The 20,902-nt window shown below is 51.6% G+C and overlaps 2 protein-coding genes across 7 annotated transcripts; one reads left to right on the forward strand and one right to left on the reverse strand.

Moving 5' to 3' along the window:
• The first annotated feature begins 2,800 nt into the window (after positions 1 to 2,800).
• Positions 2,801 to 13,513, forward strand: Lsm14b (LSM family member 14B). Of its 6 annotated transcripts, NM_001431812.1 has the most exon segments (10): positions 2,801 to 3,135; positions 4,494 to 4,657; positions 5,879 to 6,014; positions 6,920 to 7,036; positions 9,457 to 9,624; positions 9,866 to 9,943; positions 10,115 to 10,276; positions 10,586 to 10,736; positions 11,758 to 11,942; positions 12,402 to 13,513. In NM_001431812.1, coding segments are annotated over 9 exon segments (1,275 nt in total). In that variant the 5' UTR covers positions 2,801 to 3,008; the 3' UTR covers positions 11,930 to 11,942; positions 12,402 to 13,513.
• Positions 13,514 to 14,374: 861 nt separating this feature from the next.
• On the reverse strand, positions 14,375 to 20,564 carry Psma7 (proteasome 20S subunit alpha 7). The gene is made up of 7 exons (NM_001008217.1): positions 20,406 to 20,564; positions 17,352 to 17,478; positions 16,713 to 16,837; positions 15,942 to 16,064; positions 15,423 to 15,542; positions 14,950 to 15,012; positions 14,375 to 14,565 (listed from the first exon to the last, which is right to left on the reverse strand). Exons 1-7 carry the CDS (start codon positions 20,499 to 20,501, stop codon positions 14,473 to 14,475), a joined length of 747 nt encoding a protein of 248 aa, NP_001008218.1. The 5' UTR covers positions 20,502 to 20,564; the 3' UTR covers positions 14,375 to 14,472.
• Positions 20,565 to 20,902: the final 338 nt, after the last annotated feature.

Here is a 20,902-nt window from a genome sequence, read left to right on the forward strand (position 1 = left end):
ATACTTTGAAATAAGTATACCTGTGAGATCCGGTGAGCTGGCCACTCTTTCTCAGGTGTGCTTCTGAGTTACAGAATGATTTTCTGTGGCACCACACAATCACCTGCTACCGAATTACTGGCTAGTGTAACCCCAGCTTGCCAGCACTGAAGTGTGGGATGGGGGTTCACCTTCCTGCCTTCTAACTGCCCTGGAAGTTTTTGCACCCTACTCCCATGCAGCTTATGGTTACAGTGCAGATTTCTGCAGCTACATCAGGTTCTACACACATCTAACCTAGCCACTCTCAAAGCCTCCTGCGAGGATTATCTTCTGCGACTTCTAGTGTTCCAGTAAGATGGGCAGAGTAGCTAAATCACCATTTGGGAAAAGGAGAAACTAAGCTAGGGAATCTGACATGGTCGGAGTTTTTCAGAAGCCCTGGTTTCTCTCTATAGAACTCCCCATTCACTGGCTCCACAGTTATCAAATGGGTGAGCTCAGCAGGCTCTCAAGACCTGCACACTTTGGAAGAGCTACATTGTAGCAGTACTAGGCAGCTGTGCTAGCCAGGAAACACTTCTCCAGTGGATACATGGGTCAAATTTCAATCTCGCACAGCTATTCCCTTTCTTGGGACTGTGCAAGGACCCTCCATTCCTGGTGCTGGGCAGGACATCAGGAATCAATGGCAGAGCCTGTATTCCTAGACCTGGGCAGTGTATGTATTTTTAGCCTCTGCACTCTGGCCATCTAGACTGTGTCTAGTGTCCTCAGGGAACCACCCAGTTGCAGATGCAGGAGTCTGGCAGGCACTTTGAGGTAGCTGGGAGCCAAACCCCCTTCCTCCATCTCAAGTTCTAGAACTCAGGAAGAATCAGCCTATGTTAACTGAAGAATGCACACACTTCCAACCCAGAGGCTTGTGACTCTGTGACCTTGAAAGGTAGGGGCTACACAGAGGGATCCCCAGCCAGGTCACTGAAGTGCCTACAGGCCCACCCATCCACTCACCCCATCAAGTACAACCTGGATGTCTGAGTGAGCACGGTCATGCTGTAGTGACAGCCCAGATGCCCCACAGACCAGGAGAACTCCCCAACAGGGCTGCCTCAGTTTTCCTGAGCACAATTTTCCTGAGTCAAGATGCAGCTGTGGAAAGTGTGGCTGAATTATGGTTGATCAGACTTGTCTGCCTTCTTTGCTGCTTGGTGATGGAGGCTGCTGGTGTTGCTCCGTGGGTCTCACAAAGGTGGCGGGGGATAGGGTGGGTCGGTGTGGAACAGGATGCATACATAGCATTTGAGGTCCAGAATAACATTTTAAAGAACTCTCCAGGCTCATCAGCAATTCACCCACATACTATGCTTGTTTCTGCCTCTGTAAACCCGGGAAAGTTGTCTCACTATGGGTATCTAGTGGTGGCTCATTCTCAAAATTTTAGCATGTCGGAAGGCTGAGGTAGGAGGTTAGAGACCAGTCTGGGTTACATAGTCAGTTCCAGGCCAGCTAAGGCTAAGAGTAAGACCCCTGTCACAACTAAAACTAAAACTAAAAACAAAAACAAACAAACGAAAAACCAAAAAAACCAACCAAACAAAAACTAGGCTCAGCAAGATGGCTCAGTGGGTAAATGCTGATGCTAAGTGTGACCCCCTGAGTTCCCATTTCCAGGACCCCTATGCTTCCAGGAAGCAGAGAACTCCTAGTTGTCCTCTAACCTCTACACATGTTGTGACATATGCACACATGCATACACACACAAACATGCGCACCAAATAAGAAAATATTAAAATTTAAAAATGTTCACAACTATTCCCAGCATCCTCTGGCGGTAAGTTGATGTCACCACAGTAAGAAGTACTTTTCATGTCTCACATTTAAGAGAAACTGTTTCACCAAACAGTACTTACTTTCACTCTATGGGATGTTCCCTTATCTCCTCTTTCATTCTATTTCACGTTTATGAAATGCTGATCGCCACCTACCAAATTTCTCATAGTAACTAATATTGGGCCCTAATCTGACGGCGGAGACTAACTGTAAATAAACAAGCGCCATACATACAAAGCCACTAATCATGCATGACGCGGAGCCAGCACCGCAAGAACAGGAAGAGATTTAAGGGGGAGAATCTTCCAATTTCATAGCTGCGCAGTCTGAGGACGCGTGCAGGCAGGCGGGAGCCACCCAAGACAGTCAGGGCTTATTTTAAGGACATCAGCGCTGCTGGCTTGGGAGGAGAGCAGGGCTGCCCTGGGCTGCCCCAGTACTTTCTATTTCGGGGCTGCCCCGCCGGGAGCGCTACAGAACTGAGCAGTACTCGCCTGCCAGTTCCAAGGCTCCCAGGCGCGAGCCGCACTGAAGACGCACCTGGCCCAGCGCTGGCTAACAGTCGGGGTCCAGCTCCTGCAAACAAGAAAGGAAGACTGACATCTCCAGCCTATTAACACCTGAGCCCGAAGGGTGCCTCCGGCACGCGCGGCGGGAGGAGCCTGGCGCTCCTCCAGGACCAGCCCCAGCCCCGCCCCCGAGTTTGCAAACAGTGGCCTCACGCCTGCCTCGCGCACGCGCGCTCCGCCCCGCCCGCTTAGTCTCACGCCCCTAGGCCCTGCGCGGAGCCCGCCGGGAACCGGCTGGGAAGACCCACAGAAGCAGGTCCTGGCTGTCAGCTCCTAGCTGCGCAGCCGCGGGCCCGCCCACCGCCGGCGGCGCGGCCATATTTAAAGGGAGCCGGCAGCGAGGAGCCAATGGGCTACGAGCGTACGGGGGCGGCGCGCGGTGGCGGGAGGCCCCGGATGTGGCTGCGGCGGCGCTCCTCCCCCGCTCCCCTCAGACTCCGGCTAAGCGCCTCGTTCCGCTCCCTCTCCCGCTCGCTCGTGGCCCGCAGGCCCCTAGGCGCGGCAGAAGGCGCCTCGGCGGCGGCGGCGCGGAGCTGCGCAGGAGTGGGCGGCCAGGCCACCGCGCGGCGGCGGAACGGGCGGGGCCCGGCGCTGGTCCCCCGCGCCCTGCGCGCCCCGGCCGCCGCCATGAGCGGCTCGTCCGGCACCCCGTATCTGGGCAGCAAGATCAGCCTCATCTCCAAGGCGCAGATCCGCTACGAGGGCATCCTCTACACCATCGACACCGACAACTCCACCGTGGCGCTCGCTAAAGGTAGCGGCCAGTCGCCGCCGCGCGCCCAACTGCCGCCCCAACAGCTCGCCGCCCCGCGCCTGCCCGCACAATGGTGTTCCCCGCTTCGGCGGGGGCCGTAGAAGGAGCGGACCAGGGTCCTGCCGGTGTCAGGGGGTGGGGCGGCTTTGAAGCCGTAGACCTCCCCACCTGAGAGACGCCCCCGCGGGGCGAGACACGCGCCGAGGCGGGGGGCCGGGGTCCTGCGCGCTCTCTTTGGAACCCTTTGGTAGCCACCGCCCGTCGAGTCCCGGTGCAGCCTCCAGCCGAGCTAGGGCGTCGGTTGAGCTGCGGCTGCCCTGCTCTGAACTTGAACTCTCCCGACCCTTTCCACTTGAGGGGTTGGCTTGTTGAGAGAAGTCCAGAGTCGGTGCGCTAGTCGCAGCAGCGTGAGGGCCCAGAGCTTCTTTGTCTTCTTTCTCCGCGTTAAATGGGGCGCTCGTTTCCTTCGGCTTTCCAGAAGCTTGAGCGCCGCAGCCCTCCCGGGGTGGGTTAGACCCACGAGGGTGCGGATGGAAGAACGGTCGAGGCCAATCTGAAGCCGGCGTGCTGCAGTCCTAAGCCATTCTCCCAAACCCTAGCCATACCTTCTATTTGAAGCGTGCTGCCCCGACCCAGACTGCGGTGCTGCAGGGAAGAGCTCAGGGTTGGGGGGGGGGGGTGTTCCCTTGAACTCTTCATGCTGCACTTGACGAGAGATTCCCCAGTTGGAGAAACACCCAGAGTAGGCCCCTGTCCACAATCCGAGTTTCTGCTTAAAGCCTGCTACCAGATTCACCTCAGCCCAGGAGTGTTGCCAAAGAGAGCCGTGCTAGCTAGATCCATCCTGTAGAGGGTCCTTTGGGTCCAGGATTTCCTTACGAACATAGAAGCTAATGTTGGAGGTCTGAGTTTGGGGACCTGTTCCCTTTGTTTCTGCAATAACCATGGCCTGTTGTTTGTACCAGGGCTAGGGAGACTTTTCGTGTTTGCCTCAAAGTCTCCTCAGCTGCAGCTTGTGATGAGGGCCCAGGGTTCCATCTGTAAATTCAGATTTGAGAAAAGAGGTTCTGCAGCGCCGTCCTCGTCTGCGAAGAGCTCTGTCCGTCCACGGGTTTTTGCAGATTATCAGGGAGCCTTGTGAGGCTTGGAATTCTAGTGAAATTCTCATGTCATCTTCCTGAACTACTGTCCCTTGTGATCTTTGCCACGTGGTGCTTTATAGGTGTTGTCAGCTGGAAATTGAGAGATTAAGTAGCTGCTAATTGTTGAGAGTGCTGTGTCAGGGTGCTGTGGTCAGAAGCTCGAGCAAACGGACTTGGCAAGGACAACAACTTACCTGTCTTTTTCTCAACCCTAAGTGAGGTCCTTTGGTACTGAAGACCGTCCCACAGACAGGCCTGCTCCCCCAAGAGAGGAAATTTATGAGTACATCATTTTCCGGGGAAGTGATATCAAAGATATCACTGTGTGCGAACCTCCAAAAGCTCAGCATGCTCTCCCTCAGGACCCTGCTATTGTTCAGGTGAGTGAGTGTTGACTTCTGAGTGGGTGTGCCTTCACGGGAGAGGCAGGCTTCCACGTGAAAGGCCGTGTCAGCTGTTTGTCTGGAGCCTTCAGCTTGAGGAATTGCCCTCCAGTGAACTGTGGCCTGCTTTTCCTCTAGACAGTTTCTGTTCCTAAAGGGGTTAATTCATGCAGCAGCGTACACTTGACAAGGTAATATGTTCATCATGGCCAGGCCACTGGGGGAAGAGACCTGCAGCTTGCTGTGCCTGATGTACAGATGTTGCTGCTGGTGGTCTTGCCTAGTCCTGGTGTGTGCCTGCAGCTTAGCAGTCCAGCTTTGAATGGCATCGGGTGTCTTCGGGGGTAATGGGGTTGGTTCACTAATAGTTTTCTGCTGTGGTACTGTATTACTGTAGGACACTAAATTTGAAAGTCTTAAACTAAGCCTGACTGCCTGGTAGGTTATACCCCAGGATTACAAGGGGGAAGGACAGCTAAATTATTATCTTTTGTAAGTTTAGACCTTTGTTGGCCTCTCCAGTTTAGACTGCCCCGGTTCCCAAGATGAAGCTATATTTAGAAAGGTAGGAGCAGGCAGGGTGCAGGGTTGGCATTTGGGAGAACCCAAGTCAGATTTCTGAAAAGCTTTGGTGGATAGGTATTCAAGATCTCAAAACTCAGAAAGTAACAACCAGACTAGAGAGGCTGCAAGGAGTCAGGAGGGTGTGGACAGGCAGCCCTCATGAACACTCATCTTGGAGGCAGGTTTGTGGGCAGAGAGAGGAAGGACACACTGGTGATGTGTAAATAGTTCTAGCCTCACAGCTGTTCCTCTTCAAGGGAGCCTTTCTCCACCTAAAAGTGGCATTTCGTCATGTAAAAAAGTCAGATTGCGGTTGGGGATTTAGCTCAGTGGTAGAGCGCTTGCCTAGCAAGCACAAGGCCCTGGGTTCGGTCCCCAGCTCCGAAAAAAAGAAAAAAAAAAAGTCAGATTGCTGTTGGCAGAGGCGGGAGGTGTAAGGCTTTTAAATCTGTGAAGAAGTTCATGCAGCTGTAGTGAAATGTTTGGGGGAAAGGCATGTTTGGCAACAATGGAAACTGCCCAGAACTACTTGCCATACCAGGAGTCCAGACTGACAGACCTGGCACCCTTTCCCTGTCTGAGAAAATGCTGTATATGGAGACTTGAGGGTAACAGGATGTTGCAGCACTCTTACTTGTGTGTCTCATTGTTCAGTCCTCCCTGGGCTCTGCCTCCGCCTCGCCCTTCCAGCCGCATGTGCCTTACAGCCCCTTCAGAGGGATGCCACCGTATGGCCAGCTGGCAGCCAGCTCCCTGCTCAGCCAGCAGTATGCTGCTTCCTTAGGTCTAGGTGAGTGACCGTTTTGTGTGCGCGACTACTCTTACCATGATCACCGTACAGTGGAGTCATGCACCCTGAGAGCCAGGCAGGCTTCATGTCCTACAGCTGCTGGACTCTTGTATGCTAACTGCTCCTGATAAATTACGTCAGCGCAGCTTGAGCTCATAGTGTTGAGTAACTGTTTCCAAGACTGAGAGGCAGCATGTTGAGTTTTGCACCAGATGACATAAATCAGAGTGCTCCTGAAACAAGTTCTGGTGCAGCTGTAGTTTTACAGATGAGATCTGTCTGAGAGCCTATTAACACCCTGTGTCCTATTGTAGCCTAGATTGGTATGTTGCAAGAGCCCAGCTCAAACATGGTTTCTACTGACAGGTTTTACTACTCCCAGAGATCAGCCCTGTCTTTGACCTTGAAGCTGTGTTCAAAACATTGAGAGTTGGGCACTGTCAGTGCTGGGAGTCAGAGATAGGCAAGACCCCTGAGACTGGCTAGCCTACAAATTGAGCCTAATCAGTGAGTTCTGGGCCAACTGAGAGATCCTGTCTTTAAAAAGGTGGATGACGCCCAAGGAAGCAACACCCAAGGTTGACCTATGGCCTCTACACGAATGTGCACATATGTGTATACATACATGCTTTCCCCATCCCTAAGAACAGAGTTTACATCTTGTCCATTCCCCCTTTCTCAGATTCCAGGTAGCTGAGGTAGGGGATGTTAATTAAGCTCCAGACCAATGCTATGGACCACCTGTTGCGATTGCTGTTCTGATGTGGCAGGTGACTTCCCAGCCTGGCTCTAAATACATCATTTGAGAGGTCACTTGGCTCTTTCCAGGCTTGCTAGGATAAGACAAGTATGTCCTGACTTATTTGTGTGCTTTCTCTTTGCTCTTCTCTCTCTCTCTTCTTCAGAGAAGTTGGTAAGCCCTCCAGCCTCAGCCGCTGCTTCCAGCCCTAGTTCTTCTCCATCTCCACAGCCTGTTTCAGAGCTTGACATGTCCTCAGAGCCACCTCAGCTCACTTGCAAGGGTAACAGCAGTTTGGAGAACTAAGTGCATGCTGTCTTTAGACTGTGAGAGCCAGGGGTGAACAGCCAGGATGGCAGGGGCTGGGACAGAGCATCCGTTAGGCCCAGGGACCCAGGGTACTGCTTGTGCTTGGGTAGTAGAGTCAGCAGAGCACTCAGTTCACTCTGCCTGGGTTTAGGGTTTGGCCTGTTCACGGCTGTTGCACGGGAGGACATAAAGGTTTTTGTTGGGGTTTTCTAGGTCTTAAATGTGTTCTGAATTGCCGCTGTGGATGTTTCCCAACAACTCAGATGAGACATATAGTTGTCTCTTCAGGACATTCCAAGTTGGGGGCTTGCATGGCAGCCCCAGGTGTCTGGCTGCATGAACAGTGCCATCTTGAGAGCCAGCTAGTTAGTGCTGCTGTGCGTGCACTCAGCTGTCTCTGCTGAGGCAACAGCACTTAAGGGCGTCTTCACCTTCCTCGTGTTCGTGGCCTCAGATCTGTTTTATGTGTGGTGCCAGCTCAAGTCTTCCTCATTGCACACCTCAGTTCAGGAGCCCCCAGGGGTTGGGGCGTAGCAAACCATCAGTCTATATATGTGGGCTCCTAAGTCCTGAGGGCTTTTGTATCTGAATTAGGACATACAGTGTCCTTTCTGATTAAGAGCTATGACCGGAAATATTTCTATTGTTCTTAGGACTGGTCACATAAATCTACTCATATGGCAAAATTGCTTCTTAAAAAGCACACAAGGGGCTGGAGAGATGGTTGAATGGTTAAGAGCATTGGATGCTTTTTGAGATGACTTGGGTTTGATTGATTCCCAGCACTCACATGGTCATTCTCAACCATCTATAACTCCAGTCCTAGGTTCTCTGATCTTCTGTCCTCTGAGGATACTGGGCATGCATGTGATACACAGATACCATGCACGCACGCACGCACGCACACATGCACGCACACACACAGAATACTCATACACATATAAGCAGACACACACACACAGATAAATGTTTAAATTTTATTTACATTCCAAATGTTCCTCCTTCCTGGTCCCTGCTTCTAGACAGAGTTCTTCACCCTATTCCCCTTCCCTTTTGCTTCTGAGAGGGTACCTCCCCCGCCCGCCCAACACCCTCCTCTCCCAAGCATCCCTCTTCCCTGAGGCATCAAGTCTCTACAGAATTAGACAATTCTTCCCCCACTGTGGCCAGACAAGGCAGTCTTCTGCTACATATGTGGTGGGTAGGGAGAGGGGGAGGAGGGGAAGGCCGGGCCTGGCCCAGCCATGTGTATGCTCTTTGGTGGGTGGCTTGCCACTAACTAACCTTCATGTTCTCTGGGAGCTCCCAGGGGTCCCAGTTAGTTGATACTGTTGTTCTTCCTATGGTATTGCCATCCCCTTCAGCTCCTTCAATCCCTTTCACCACTCTTCATAGGGATCCCTGACTCAGCCAGGGGTTGGCTGTGAGTGTGTGTATACATAAGTATTTTTAAAAACCACACATATGAGCTACTTCTGTGAGACTGTTTCCGGTTTGTTTCTTTAGGTCATTCTTGCTCAGTGAGATGACAGGCCTGAGAAATGGGTGCAGCTCAGTTTGTGTCAGGAGGACCTTGTGGATACCTGCCTTGCTGGTGTCTCTGACCCTGTCCCTGGAGTTTCTCCACATCAGTGTTTTCATTTTGTTTTGCCTTAATCAAAACTTCTTCTTCATGTCTCAGTCCAGTTCCACACAGCCCTGAAGAATGTAATGTTCCCATGGGTTACAGGACTGGGGGTGGGGAGAGGTCAAGGGGCAGCAGAGAGTACTGGAGGCCCTTCATGTTTTGCCAGTGTCAGAGAATTGTTTTGTGGGGAGTGGGGTATAGTCTCCTGTAGTAGGCAGCTGGCAGCCTGACCTTGCTTATGAAGGGTTTGTTCTTTGAGAAACTTGGTTGAGAACCTTCATTGTAGTCCTAACTCACTTCATTCTGGTTTTCAGAAAGCTGTTGAAGAATTTAACTTCAGGTTTAACTACTGTACTTTCTAGATGATCCCAGGCTGGGTTGGTGGTTCTCCAGCGTTTCTTGAATTCTGAATTTGTTTCAGGACTGTTGACCCCTTCAGGGTTGGTCAGAGCTGGCCTAGAAAACCTGTTGGTAAACCTAGGGGAGTTCCCATTGGTAGCACAGCGACTTTCCTCTCCTCGTAGTTAACTTGGAGTTGTGCTCCTAGAGAATTGGCTTTGGTGCCACACTGTGACTTGGTTTCTTTTGTCACTTTGGACCAGCTTCAAAGGGAATGGGCCAGCCTGGGAGAGTAAACCCTAGGTTCAGATTTTCTAGACCGTATGTTACCTCTGTCCTATCCCCAAGGTGCCAGCCAGAGAGCTGGCTGAGGTGGTTAAGCTCTCTCCGCTCAGCTGCTCTAAACTCTCCTTCTCTCTTCCTCTCAGGAGCTGGGTTCCCGTCTACCCCAGTCGGCAAGAGCCCCATGGTGGAGCAGGCTGTCCAGACTAGTTCTGTTGATAACTTGAATGCTAAGAAGCTGTTGCCCAGCAAGGTCACCTCGGCGACACAGCTCAATGGTCGCCAGGCTCAGCCAAGCAGCAAGCCTGCCAGCGGTACTTGAACACTGATTTCCCTGTAGTTTGCTCTGTGTTCCTAGTGAAGTTTTCACTGAGTTGTGTTTTAAAGCCTTATTCTAGCCCAAACCACATGCTTTTGCAGGCAGGCCTATGGGCAGCCTCAGTCCTTCCCGTGGGCTGCATGTGGTGGCAGTGGCGGCAGCGGTGGTCTGCTTTGGTGGCTGGGTTCTAGCTTCTTCTGCAGGAGCTTTCCCTCACTTCTCCCTTTGCACCTTAGATGTAGTCCAGCCGGCACCTGTGCACGCTCAAGGGCAGGTGAATGATGAGAACAGAAGACCTCCACGGAGGCGGTCAGGTAACGCCCATGGCCACTTGAGTCCATAGCCATGAGCAGTAGTCTGTGCTTTGCTTGCCTGTGCTGGGGACTCGGGACTAAGGTGATGCTTCAGTGAGCTGTGCCTGAGCTGCTTTTGATCAAGCTGGAAATAAATTGGTGACTTCAGCCATGCTGTTTTTCTCCACGTAGGCAATCGGAGAACAAGAAATCGTTCCAGAGGGCAAAATCGCCCAACTAATGTTAAGGAAAACACAATCAAGTTTGAAGGTGACTTTGATTTTGAGAGTGCGAATGCCCAGTTCAACCGAGAGGAGCTTGATAAAGAGTTTAAGAAGAAACTGAATTTTAAAGGTCTGATTCATTTGAAAGTTCTCCCCAAAGAGAGAATCCTTAGAACATGTTAAGACAGAAGGACTCGTGTCACTCGGGAGTTGGGGTCCTGACCAATGTGGAAATTGGAATAAACCGAGAAATAAATGAGATGTGTTGGGTGGGTTTGTGAAACTTGTAACTTGCAGTAAGAGGAAAAGGAATATTTGGTATGAAATATTCTGGTCAGGCCCATTGTCCTCAGCCTAAGAAGGCTGCAGAGTGGCCCCCAGCAGGAGACCACTGGGTAGTGTTTGTTTCTGGACCTTTGTGCTCCATTTATCTTTATAGACGACAAAGCTGAAAAGGGGGATGAGAAGGACCCAGCTGTGATGGCCCAGAGTGAAGAGACTCCTCCTGAGGAGGATCTTCTGGGGCCCAACTGTTACTATGACAAATCCAAGTCCTTCTTTGACAACATCTCTTCTGAACTCAAAACAAGGTAAGGCCCAGGTGCACTTGGAAGAGGTGAGTGTTTCTAGGTCCTGGAAGCAGGTGACAAGATGCACTGGCCCCGAGTCAAGCCTGGAGCTTCTATTCGGAGTGCATGTTCTATGATCTTACATTCTACATGATAAGCAGAAGGCCCAGCCGGGTCTGCCCCTGTCTGCTAGGCTTGCTAGCAGAAGCTTCTGGTATCTGAGCTTGAGCAGGACTTGTGAGGTCAGGTCTTTGCTCTCTGCTTTCCTCCAAGCCTTCCTCCCATGCTCATGTTCTCTGGCTGATCTGCCCACCAGCCTTGAGCACCTTGCTGATTAGGCAATTGGTTGAGCATCCCTTACTCGCAAGTGTTGGAAGTTCTGTGGTATGGTTTGTGTCAGCCATATGAGCACCCCAGACTGTTATGGTAGTCTTCACAGAAGACTAGTGTACAAACAGACCCGGGAGTCTTGTTGGTTGAGTACTGGGCATGCAGCCAACCCAGCCACTGAAGAGCAGGAAGTGAGCTGGGTAGCCTGAGCCGTGCACACCCTTTACCAGGGGAGCAACTGAAGCAAGAAACAAGCAAAGGAAAGGACTTAGACCCAGCTGTGTCATTACCAGGTACAAGAGGTGTGGCCAGTGCTCAGCAGCAGCTGCAGAAGTGGAGGAAGGGACTTTGTAGGTGAAGCCAAGACATGCATGTGGCTGTGCATCAGAATAGTCTGCAGGGTGATGGCTTGGCTATAAGCTAAGTGAGGGCTCAGCCAGTCAGGAGAAGTTGCTGATTTGCACAGTGTCTTGGTGACAGTGGTTGAAGCCGGGCTAGTATGAGACAGCTAGATGGCTCAGGTGGAGGCTTAGATGGGGAGTGGTGACCTTGTGACTGCAGGAGACCTGATCCTCTGATGAGGGTTCACGTTCTCAGGCAGTGGCCCTGCCTCTAACAATGTGGCAGAGGCCATTCTTCCTCTGAATTATCGAAGGACAAAAACTTTAGTTGTTGCCCACTGCAGTCAGATCTTAACGCATCTCTTGGTTAGTTCGAGGCGGACGACATGGGCTGAGGAGAGGAAGCTGAACACCGAGACTTTTGGAGTGTCAGGGAGGTTCCTTCGTGGCCGCAGTTCACGTGGTGGATTCCGAGGAGGCAGAGGAAATGGGACAACACGGCGCAACCCCACTTCCCACCGAGCTGGGACTGGCCGGGTATAAGGCTGCAGTACAAGTGAGTGGGGAACCTCTGGATCCTCGGGTGGGAGGTGGTAGGCGAGCATCCCTAGACGCTGCTTAGAAGCCGGGGAGCAAGCCTGTCTGCTCACAGCTGCGCCATAGCATGGATCATGACCCTTAATACCACAGGCGGATCCTAAGAGCAGGGAGCACCATAACCAGGCCCCTGCTTGGTCTGAATGGGAGGGCCAGGGCTATGGCTTGGTCATTGGTGAGCTGAGGACTTCTGCAGTGTGGTCTCTAAGTGAGAATGGAAGCCCAGCGGCCACTGAGTCAGGAGCTGTTGTTAACTCAGTATTGTGGAACAAATGGCTGGACCATCCCTGTGCAGGGCCATGTGGGATATGGAGGGGCCAGGACTTCTACCTCTATTCCCTCTGGTCACCAGGGGGTGGGGGAATAGACAGCTGCATAGTAGGTACCTCTTGGCCACACTCACTTCCCGTCCTCACAGGGTCCTGAAGCAGCCGTGGTGCTGCCCAGAAGATAAGGACAGAAGGAAAGGCTACAGTCTGCAGAAGTGGACCTTGTTTACCAGTCTGGAACCCTCATACTGCTACTTAGTTTTGGACTTAACCTAACTTGGACTTGGTCTGAGAGTTAGAACCACTTGGTTTTTGGGAAGTACTTGTAGGTGACCCCTGAAGGTGTCTTGACCTACATTTCCTTCTTGGTTGCACACAGCCTAATAGTAAGGTTTTGGTATTTTGCAAAAAGGTTTCTATAGGCAAAGGCTCAATCCTCACTTTGTAACTTTTTTTTTTTTTAATGACAGCTTTGACTCTTAAAATGGAACCAAATTTTATTTGGCACATGCAGTGTCCAAATGTCTCTGCAACCCATCTGGCCCCTGGTGCTGCTGGTCTGGTACCCCAACTGCTAAAAGTGGGAAGTCTCAGGAGCCAGGCAGGGCCAGCACAGGGTGAGCCAGTCATATGGGGTGGGAGGGCCCGGGCAGGGACGGGGTGGGGGGGTGTTTCATGGATCATGTTGTGTAATGAACCAGTGATGTTCATGCTGGGGGCTAAGGGGATGAGTGAAGTGTAGTGGGAAGGGCCTGAGTGTCATGTAGAGCTTGCCTTCCTTCCACAGGCACTGAGGCATAGTGTTCAAACCCAAGGCAAGCTCTTGTGGTGTGCCCGACCTTCCTGTCCTTGTCAGCTTCTGGCTGCACTTAAGTGTTCTCATTCACTTTGAAATGAGCCAGTCTTTTTTTTTTTTTTTTTTTTTTTTTTTCCCTTTTCAAGGTCACTGGCCTTTTTCCTCAATTGTAAATAGTTAGTGTTTATTTTAAAGGTGGTGGAGGGAGGGTGGGGACATAAATTTGTTGCATGAGAGTGTCAGGTTTTCTGTATAAGCATGCATCCTCTGACAGGACATTTTGTTGAAAATAAGCACCTTGATAACCAAAACCCCTTCAAAATAGCAACAAAGCTTTAGTTCTGTATTGATGAAGTCACATAAAAGCCTGGCTTTATTTTTGTAGGACTTCATAGCTGAGAGTAGAACATAGCATTGGGGCTACTGTTGGGGTAATGCAAACTAAATAAACATTCAACTCTTCAAGTGCTGCCTCCGTCAGTCACTGTGTCGTGCCTGTCAGAAACAGGCACTCGTCAGGCCTGGAGCACCTGCAGGCTAGGAGTCAGGTGCTTACAGAGAACAACGTGGTGGGCCAGACAAGTAGTCGAGTTGGGTGGCTCTCGCCAGGCTATGTTGCTGGGATGAACACTCCAGTCTAGTAGAGCAGACACATGGTCATCAGGCTGGTGGAGGAGCCTGTCAGTCTTGGGACCACTGATAAGAATGTATGTGTTAGGTGGTATACATGCCAGTAGCATCCTTAACCAGTAAACTGAACAGGATTTCTTTCTGCAAAGATAACAGCATTAAGTCACACAGATGTGTGCTAGGCATAAGTTTGATCCAAGTCCTTTTTTTTTTTTTTTAAATTATAAAAACTGGTTAAAAAACCCAGGGGCAGAGTAGGGGAAGTCATAAGCTAAAGTAGACGGTAGAAAGATAAACTGGTCTAGAAGCCAAGAGGAAGTGCATTTCTGGCCAAGGAAAAAGGTAGCTTCATGGTTAATGTAGGAAATTTGACGTTGTGAACTGGAGACAGTTCTAAGTCATCGGACGTAAGTCTTTGGAAAAGCACCACTAGTGTTAGCTGTGCTATCTCCAGGCCTCACAGGCTAGGCCTGAGTTACTTACACCACAGTGCAAGGACTCAAACTAGTGCTGGAACAAAGCCCCAGCCCTGAAGGCTTTCGTTATTTCATTTGTACCTGTAAAGACTATCAAACGTCAGAAAGGAAATGTATTTAGAACCCAGGGCCTGCATTCACCATGGGCCCTGAGAGTGGGTTGAAGTGATCCCACCTTAACCACAACTGCACCCAAATGACAGGTTCTCATCACAGAGTTAAAAAACGTAGTAGTTTATTGGACTCCGACAAATGGCCACAAGGCCCACAGCACCCGTTTGCTCGGATGGAGGCTCAAAGCTGCTCTGACCGCTGCCCTCAAGATGCTTTCTTCTGCTTCTTCTTTTCATTTTCTTCTTTCTCCTTCTCGATTTCAGCAACATACTTCTCAATTTCTTCAGGACTTAGAATCTACCCACCCCACAAGAAGCACACCCATGGTCAATCTCTACACAAGTGCAGCACCACGGGGAGGGAGGCTAAAGAGCCCTGTGGAGCCTCACTAGCTAGGCACAAGGCATGACCTAGGAACCAGCAGGGGGTGTCAGACAGGAGCGGGAATGTTTTTAGACAAGGGCCAGAAGCTAATCCATAAGAAATAGCCTGTGAGAAAATAAACTTCAGAGGCAAACATCACAGCCTGGGGAGGAGGTTTTCCAAGGCATTTCAGCCCTGCAGGCTAAGAAAATGACATCAATAAGGCAAAAATCAATGTCCATGCGGATGTGTAACTGACACTGGGTATAGGAGGTAAGGTGTAAGGAGCCCTCTCCACCCACCCAACAGTAGGCTTACCTTGAGGGGCTGATCCCGCCTCATGACAGCAAGTTCAATGTTTTTGCCACCTGACTGGACCACCTTGAAGGCAAAAGAGTGGAGGTGTGTCTGGCCTCACACGGACCTAAATTTTGGCTCATGACTAAACCTACCATAGAAATGGGACATCTATTGTCCCAAATGCTGCTGGGTCAGGCCTACTCAAGCAAGATGGCTATGTAACCTCCAGTCTACAACTACTCTTCAATAGGCAGCAATGGCCACTGGGACTCAAGGCCTGTATTTCCAGCTATTCACTCTGGCTTAACCTACTTGCATCCTATTTCCACAATTTAGCAACACACCTCAGGAAAGACAGTCACCTGAGCAAGCTCAGACTGCGTCTCATGTTCTGCCCTAGGCAAGCCTGTCCACCTGTATACAGAACACACTGCCACCCAGCAGGCCCGCCCTGTCAGGGTGGGGGTGGGGGTTGTCCCGAGTGCACTCACTTCCAGCAGCGCCTTGATCACCAGTTTGATGGTCAGATCGTCTGTTTCAATGGCATCATCTGTGTAGTTCTTCTCCAGAAATTCACGCACCGACTTGGCACCCCGGCCTATGGCATTGGCCTAAAACGTGTGTTAGTAGAGCCGGTCTGAGTGGCTGGCTAGTGGCTGCCTCTTCCTCCCATGGACTGCAGTTAGCTCTCCAGAAGTGGGAGGTGATGGCACAGACCCAGGCCCTACCTTTTTTTTTTTTTTTATGAGGGGGGGGCGGACAGGAGGTGCACACTATCATCACCTGCTATTGCTCTTTGCCAACAATGAAAATCCTATTATAAATCCTATTATAACCCATTCTCCTGATGCAACACCAATCGGGAATGTAGAATGTCCCGATTTCATACACACACACGATGGAACAAGAAGGCAGTGCGTACAGAACTGAGCTCAGAGGTTATGCATTTGCTGATGTCAGCTCTGTACCTCCCAACAGCCCAAAGTTCCCCTGTCCTGAAACAGTCTTACCTTCCAAGCATGGTATGTGCCTGAGGGGTCAGTCTGATAGAGTCTGGGGGTGCCATCGAAGTCGAAACCCACAATTAGGGCAGAGATACCAAATGGCCTGCGCCCATTGCTCTGTGTGTAACGCTGGAAGGAAAAGCAGCAAGCACGGTCAACCACAATATTCATGCCAGGCGGACAAGTGGTTAGTAAAGAAAAAAACACTAAGCTTCCCACAAGCAACCTGCAATTCAGACAGTGAAACTGGAGAACAGTCTTCAATACATCCCTTTCCTCTTAGACACACCCAGGACTGGCAACTGTCGTGTGCCTGCCCTCTTTAGAGGTTTATGTGTGTGTCTGCCTACATGAATGTGCACCATATTTGTGTCTGGTGTCAGGAGGAGGGGTTAGAGATCCTGCAAATGGAGTTAGACTGCCTGTAAACTATTTTGTGAGTGCTGGGAATTGAACCTAGGTCCTTGGAGCAGCTAATGCTCTTAACTGCTAAGCCATTATTTCTCCAGCCCATGCATCACCCATCTTAACTGAGACTAGTGGAAGTCACCACAACACAGGCAGACATGCTCCAGCTATAAGCTGCCTCTAAAGTCCACAAGCATCTTACCACAGAGTTGGGGGCGCCTTTCAGCCCCCTCTCTATTAAAGTAGCAAGACAAACACTTGTATTCCCCTCCAGAGAACAGAGTGGGGACAGCTCCAAGCCAGAAGATGCACCAGAACGGTGCTGTAGGGGCAAGATGAAGTCACATGGCACAAGCCACAAGCACCTACCTGCTTCAGACTGGCAATGTAGCGGGTGATGTACTCCACAGTCACTGGGTCCTCCACGGTCAGCCGGTGGCTCTGGCACTCTACCCTGGCTCTGTTGATGACTATCCTTGCATCGGCAGTGAGACCTGAGACAGAGGCTACAACTGAGTAAAAGGACAACAAGCCACACAGCGTGTGATCATCAGACCCCAAAGCACACCAGCTTCCTTCCGCAAGCTGTCCCAAGAAGCAAGTTCACCAACAGCCTCGAATCCAGTCATGCTGGCACTCAGTTTTGTTTAGGGGAACTGAGACTTCCTAGGCTGGATCTGCTGAAGACAGCAACTGCCATCTCTGTGGTGAGAGTGAGGGCAAGAAGGCTCCCGTGATCCCTCCAGCCACAGGTGCTCTCTGACTGGAGTCAGTGACAGTTGACAGTACGGATATGACAAACAGCAGCAGCCAGGTCCAAGAATCCCCAGGAGAGACCCCAAGCTACAACTGCTTTTCTTGCTCTGTAGTCCAGGCTAGCCCGGAACTCAGAGATTCATAGCCACTTCTTTTAATGGTTCTCCATTTACCCAGTTTACATGCGTCACAACCGCCCATCCCCTCAACCGGTCACCAACGCTCCACTCGCCACCGAGGTCCAACTCATACCTGCAAAGGCCATGCAGACATTATCGTCCAGAGCACAGATTTTCCGGACCGTTCTTTCATCTTGTAGCTTGGCCACCGACTTCTTTTCCACACCAAGAACAACAATGTCCCTTCCTCGAACACCAACCTTAAATGAAAACACTTAAAGTCACCTTTAAAAATTGTATGAGGGTGCTCGTTTCGGCAGCACATATACTAAAACTGGAAAGAATTGTATGAGGACAGCTGCTAATTTCTGACACAGCAGAGTGGAACAGGGTTAGGCACATCCACAGGGCTTGGTGCAGGAGCCCCACAAGAAAGTATGCCCACTCATATCTAGTCTACTGCTCGATACACTGTACCGCAAATGAGGACCCAGATCCACTCCTTGGACTAGGACAAGTTATCAGGACCAGAATGCCAATGTCGTGTCCTCAAAACACCGAGGTGCTCACACCTGTATCCTAGCTGACTAGTCAGTCCCGAGACCCAGAGTGGGAGCCTGAACTGACTAAATGCCTGTTCGCAAGGCACCTAGCACTGGCAGGACCCAGTGTGCTACAAAGCACCAGACTTTCTGCTTGAATATTGTAAACAGGATTAAATAAAGCCAATCTTAGGTCAAGAGGCATAGTTGGCATAGCTCCACAGGAAAAGTATGCCTACCCATATGTGGCCTACCGAGAACATTAAGGAAAAAAAAAAGATAGAGTAAGCGGAAATCAAGAGGATGGATAGAGACAAACAGGAAGCAGAAAGAAGGGACATTTAGTTGGAAGGGTTTTTTTTTTTTGTTTTAAAGGGGGATGGTTGTGGGATATTGACTGAGAAGGTCAGCTGGGTTCTTTTTGGCCTCTGAGCCAGTAGGCTTTCACCCCGCATAGGGTTCCTGAATCTTCACTGGTAAAATCGAATGAGTGAGGTTTTGTTAAAACAACAAAACCCCACAATAAACCCAGGAAACTTCACTGACACTTAACCCTTCAATCAAGAGAGGAATAGAAACAAATGTAGCAATCCCTGAAAGGGCGGTTGGGCAGAGAGCACATCTCGGTGGCAGCTCCCTCTGACTTGGGACAGGATCATTGGAGCCAGTCCTCCAGATATCGGAAACCTTCTACAGGGCCTACCAAGGGCCCAGAGTGATTTCACAAGTTCCTTCTGGATCCAGAGAAGCCAGCTGGGTGCAGCAAGCAGCTGCCAGGTGGGAGCTCAGGAGACAGACACCCTAGATTCCAGACGATTCCTACTGAGCGCATGGAGACCCCTAGTGTCTTCCTCAATCCCTTCCCCAACTTCAAAAGCAGTTTTAAGTATGTTGTGTCCGTACACCTAGTGTAGCTGCCCAGGGAGGCCAAAGGTGCTGGGACCCTTGGAGCGTGGCAGTTTTGATCCTTACAACCTGGGTGCTGTAAACTAAACTCAGGACTCTTTAAGAGCAGACCTGCACTTTTTAACTACTGCATCATCTGTCCAGCCTGCCAATGTTTTTTTGCTTGTTTGTTTTTGAGACAGCCTCACACTGAACCGGAATGAAGCTCACAGATTCTGCTACACTAACTGATCAGCAAGCTCAATGTATCTTCCTGCCTCTGCCTCCAAGGCGCTGGGATGCTGGGATTCCAAGTACGTCTGTCCCTGGGTGCAGTTGCCTTTAAAAAACAAAAATGGGTTCTGGGGTCCTCAGAGCAAGATAAGATTTCTCTATCTTACCGGCCTCACAGGTTTTTGTTTTGTTTTTGAAAGAAGGTTTCTCATTAGCCATATCTCTTAAGGTTGGAGAAATGGCTCAGCGGTTAAGAGTACTGGCTGATGGGGTTGGGGATTTAGCTCAGTGGTACAGCGCTTGCCTAGGAAGCCCAAGGCCCTGGGTTCGGTCCCCAGCTCCGAAAAGGACTGAGGTTCAATTCCCAGCACCCATATGGCAGCTCACAATGTCTATAACTCCTGTTCCAGGGGAACCAACATCTTCACACAGACATACACATGCAGGCAAAAATACCAATGCCCATAAAGTAAAAATAAATCATTTTTAGGGGCTGGGGATTTAGCTCAGTGGTAGAGCGCTTACCTAGGAAGCGCAAAGCCCTGGGTTCGGTCCCCAGCCCAAAAAAAAAAAAAAAAAAAAAAAAAGAGTACTGGCTGCTCTTCCAGAAGACCCCAGGTTCAATTCCCAGCACCCACATGGCGACTCCAGTTCCAGGGAATCTGACGCCCTCACACAGACATATATGTAGACAAAATGCCAAATGCACATAAAAATAACTTTTAAAAAAACACGTTAATAATGCACACATACACACAAGCACAAAGAGGGTCTTTAATTTTAGAAGCCCAAGCTGGTTTTGTACTTGTAAGATTTTCGAGCCTCCTCAACCTTCTAAATGCCAGAAGTATATAGGCCTGCACTTCCAAGCCTGGTCATTCCAGAGTTCTTGGGTTCTTGCAAGCGCTTCAAGACTCGGAACCACGTGTGTTCCCGAAGATCCGGTGACTCCGGAAAAACCAAAACCAAAACCAAAACTGTCTCACTGCTGACTCTTGCAGGTGTGAGGCAGCCCCTTTCCAAATAGCGATAAGGTCTTTGAACAAAACCGGGGGCGCGGTGAAAGGGGCCCACCGGAACCAGAACGCAGCGTCGATGGCGCAGGCGGACCCGGAAGCAGCCTGTCACCATCGCAGGGACCATGAACCGCCCTTTGTTCATCCATAACGCCTAGCTCGCAAATCCAAAAGTCCCTACCGGCGCCGGATACAGCCAGCCTCCCGCTGCCCGCGCGCACCTGCGGCCTCCGCCGTCCGCGCCGCGCACACAGCACCAAGATGGCCCCGGCCCAGCCCCGGGGATGCGCTCGCCTAGACGCTCCGCAGTGGGAAAGACAGGCAAAGTCGCTCGGCTCTCTAGGGAGCGCGGCGCAGGCCCCGCGGCACGGCGCCCTTCCTACGTCGTCACCGTTCAGCTCCCGTCACCTCCCGTCCACCCGCCGCCAGCAGATAGCACGGCCTCCAGGCCCTGGTCTCCGTGCCCCGCTTCCTTTTGCACCCCGCCACGCAGGCCCCCGGCCGGCTCACCGCGGTGGAGCCCTTCTTGACCGCCTCCTGCGCGTACTCCACTTGGAAGAGGTGGCCGTCGGGCGAGAAGACGGTGATGGCGCGGTCGTAGCTCATCACTGCGGACGCGCGAGCTCAAGCCGCCGCCGCTCAAAAGCGCACACTCACCTTCAGCGCCCCGCCCGCCCGGGCCACGCTGCTGGCGTCTGCAGCGTCCGGCGTCAGGGGGACGTGCGGCGCGGCGCGGCGGGGCGGGGCAGGGCGGGCGGAACCACCGAAACCCAGCACAGGGGGCAGCGTAGCGGCAACCTGCTGGAGGCAGAGCGGAGGCCGGTTGTAGGGGGGCTCCGCACGGGATCCGGTCCCGGGAGGCAATCGAATAAGGCGCGGGGACGCGGGGGCCTCGAGCGCGCATTGGCGATAGGCAGGCGGGCGAGCCCACGGCACCGCGCCCCCCGCGCCCCCGCCCCCGCGCTGCGGAGAATGGGCACCTCGGGCCGCGGGGCGCAGCCGGAGAA

The sequence above is a fragment of the Rattus norvegicus genome, chromosome 3 (assembly GCF_021556685.1).
Source record: "Rattus norvegicus strain SHRSP/BbbUtx chromosome 3, alternate assembly SHRSP_T2T, whole genome shotgun sequence".
Classification (NCBI taxonomy): Eukaryota; Metazoa; Chordata; class Mammalia; order Rodentia; family Muridae; genus Rattus; species Rattus norvegicus.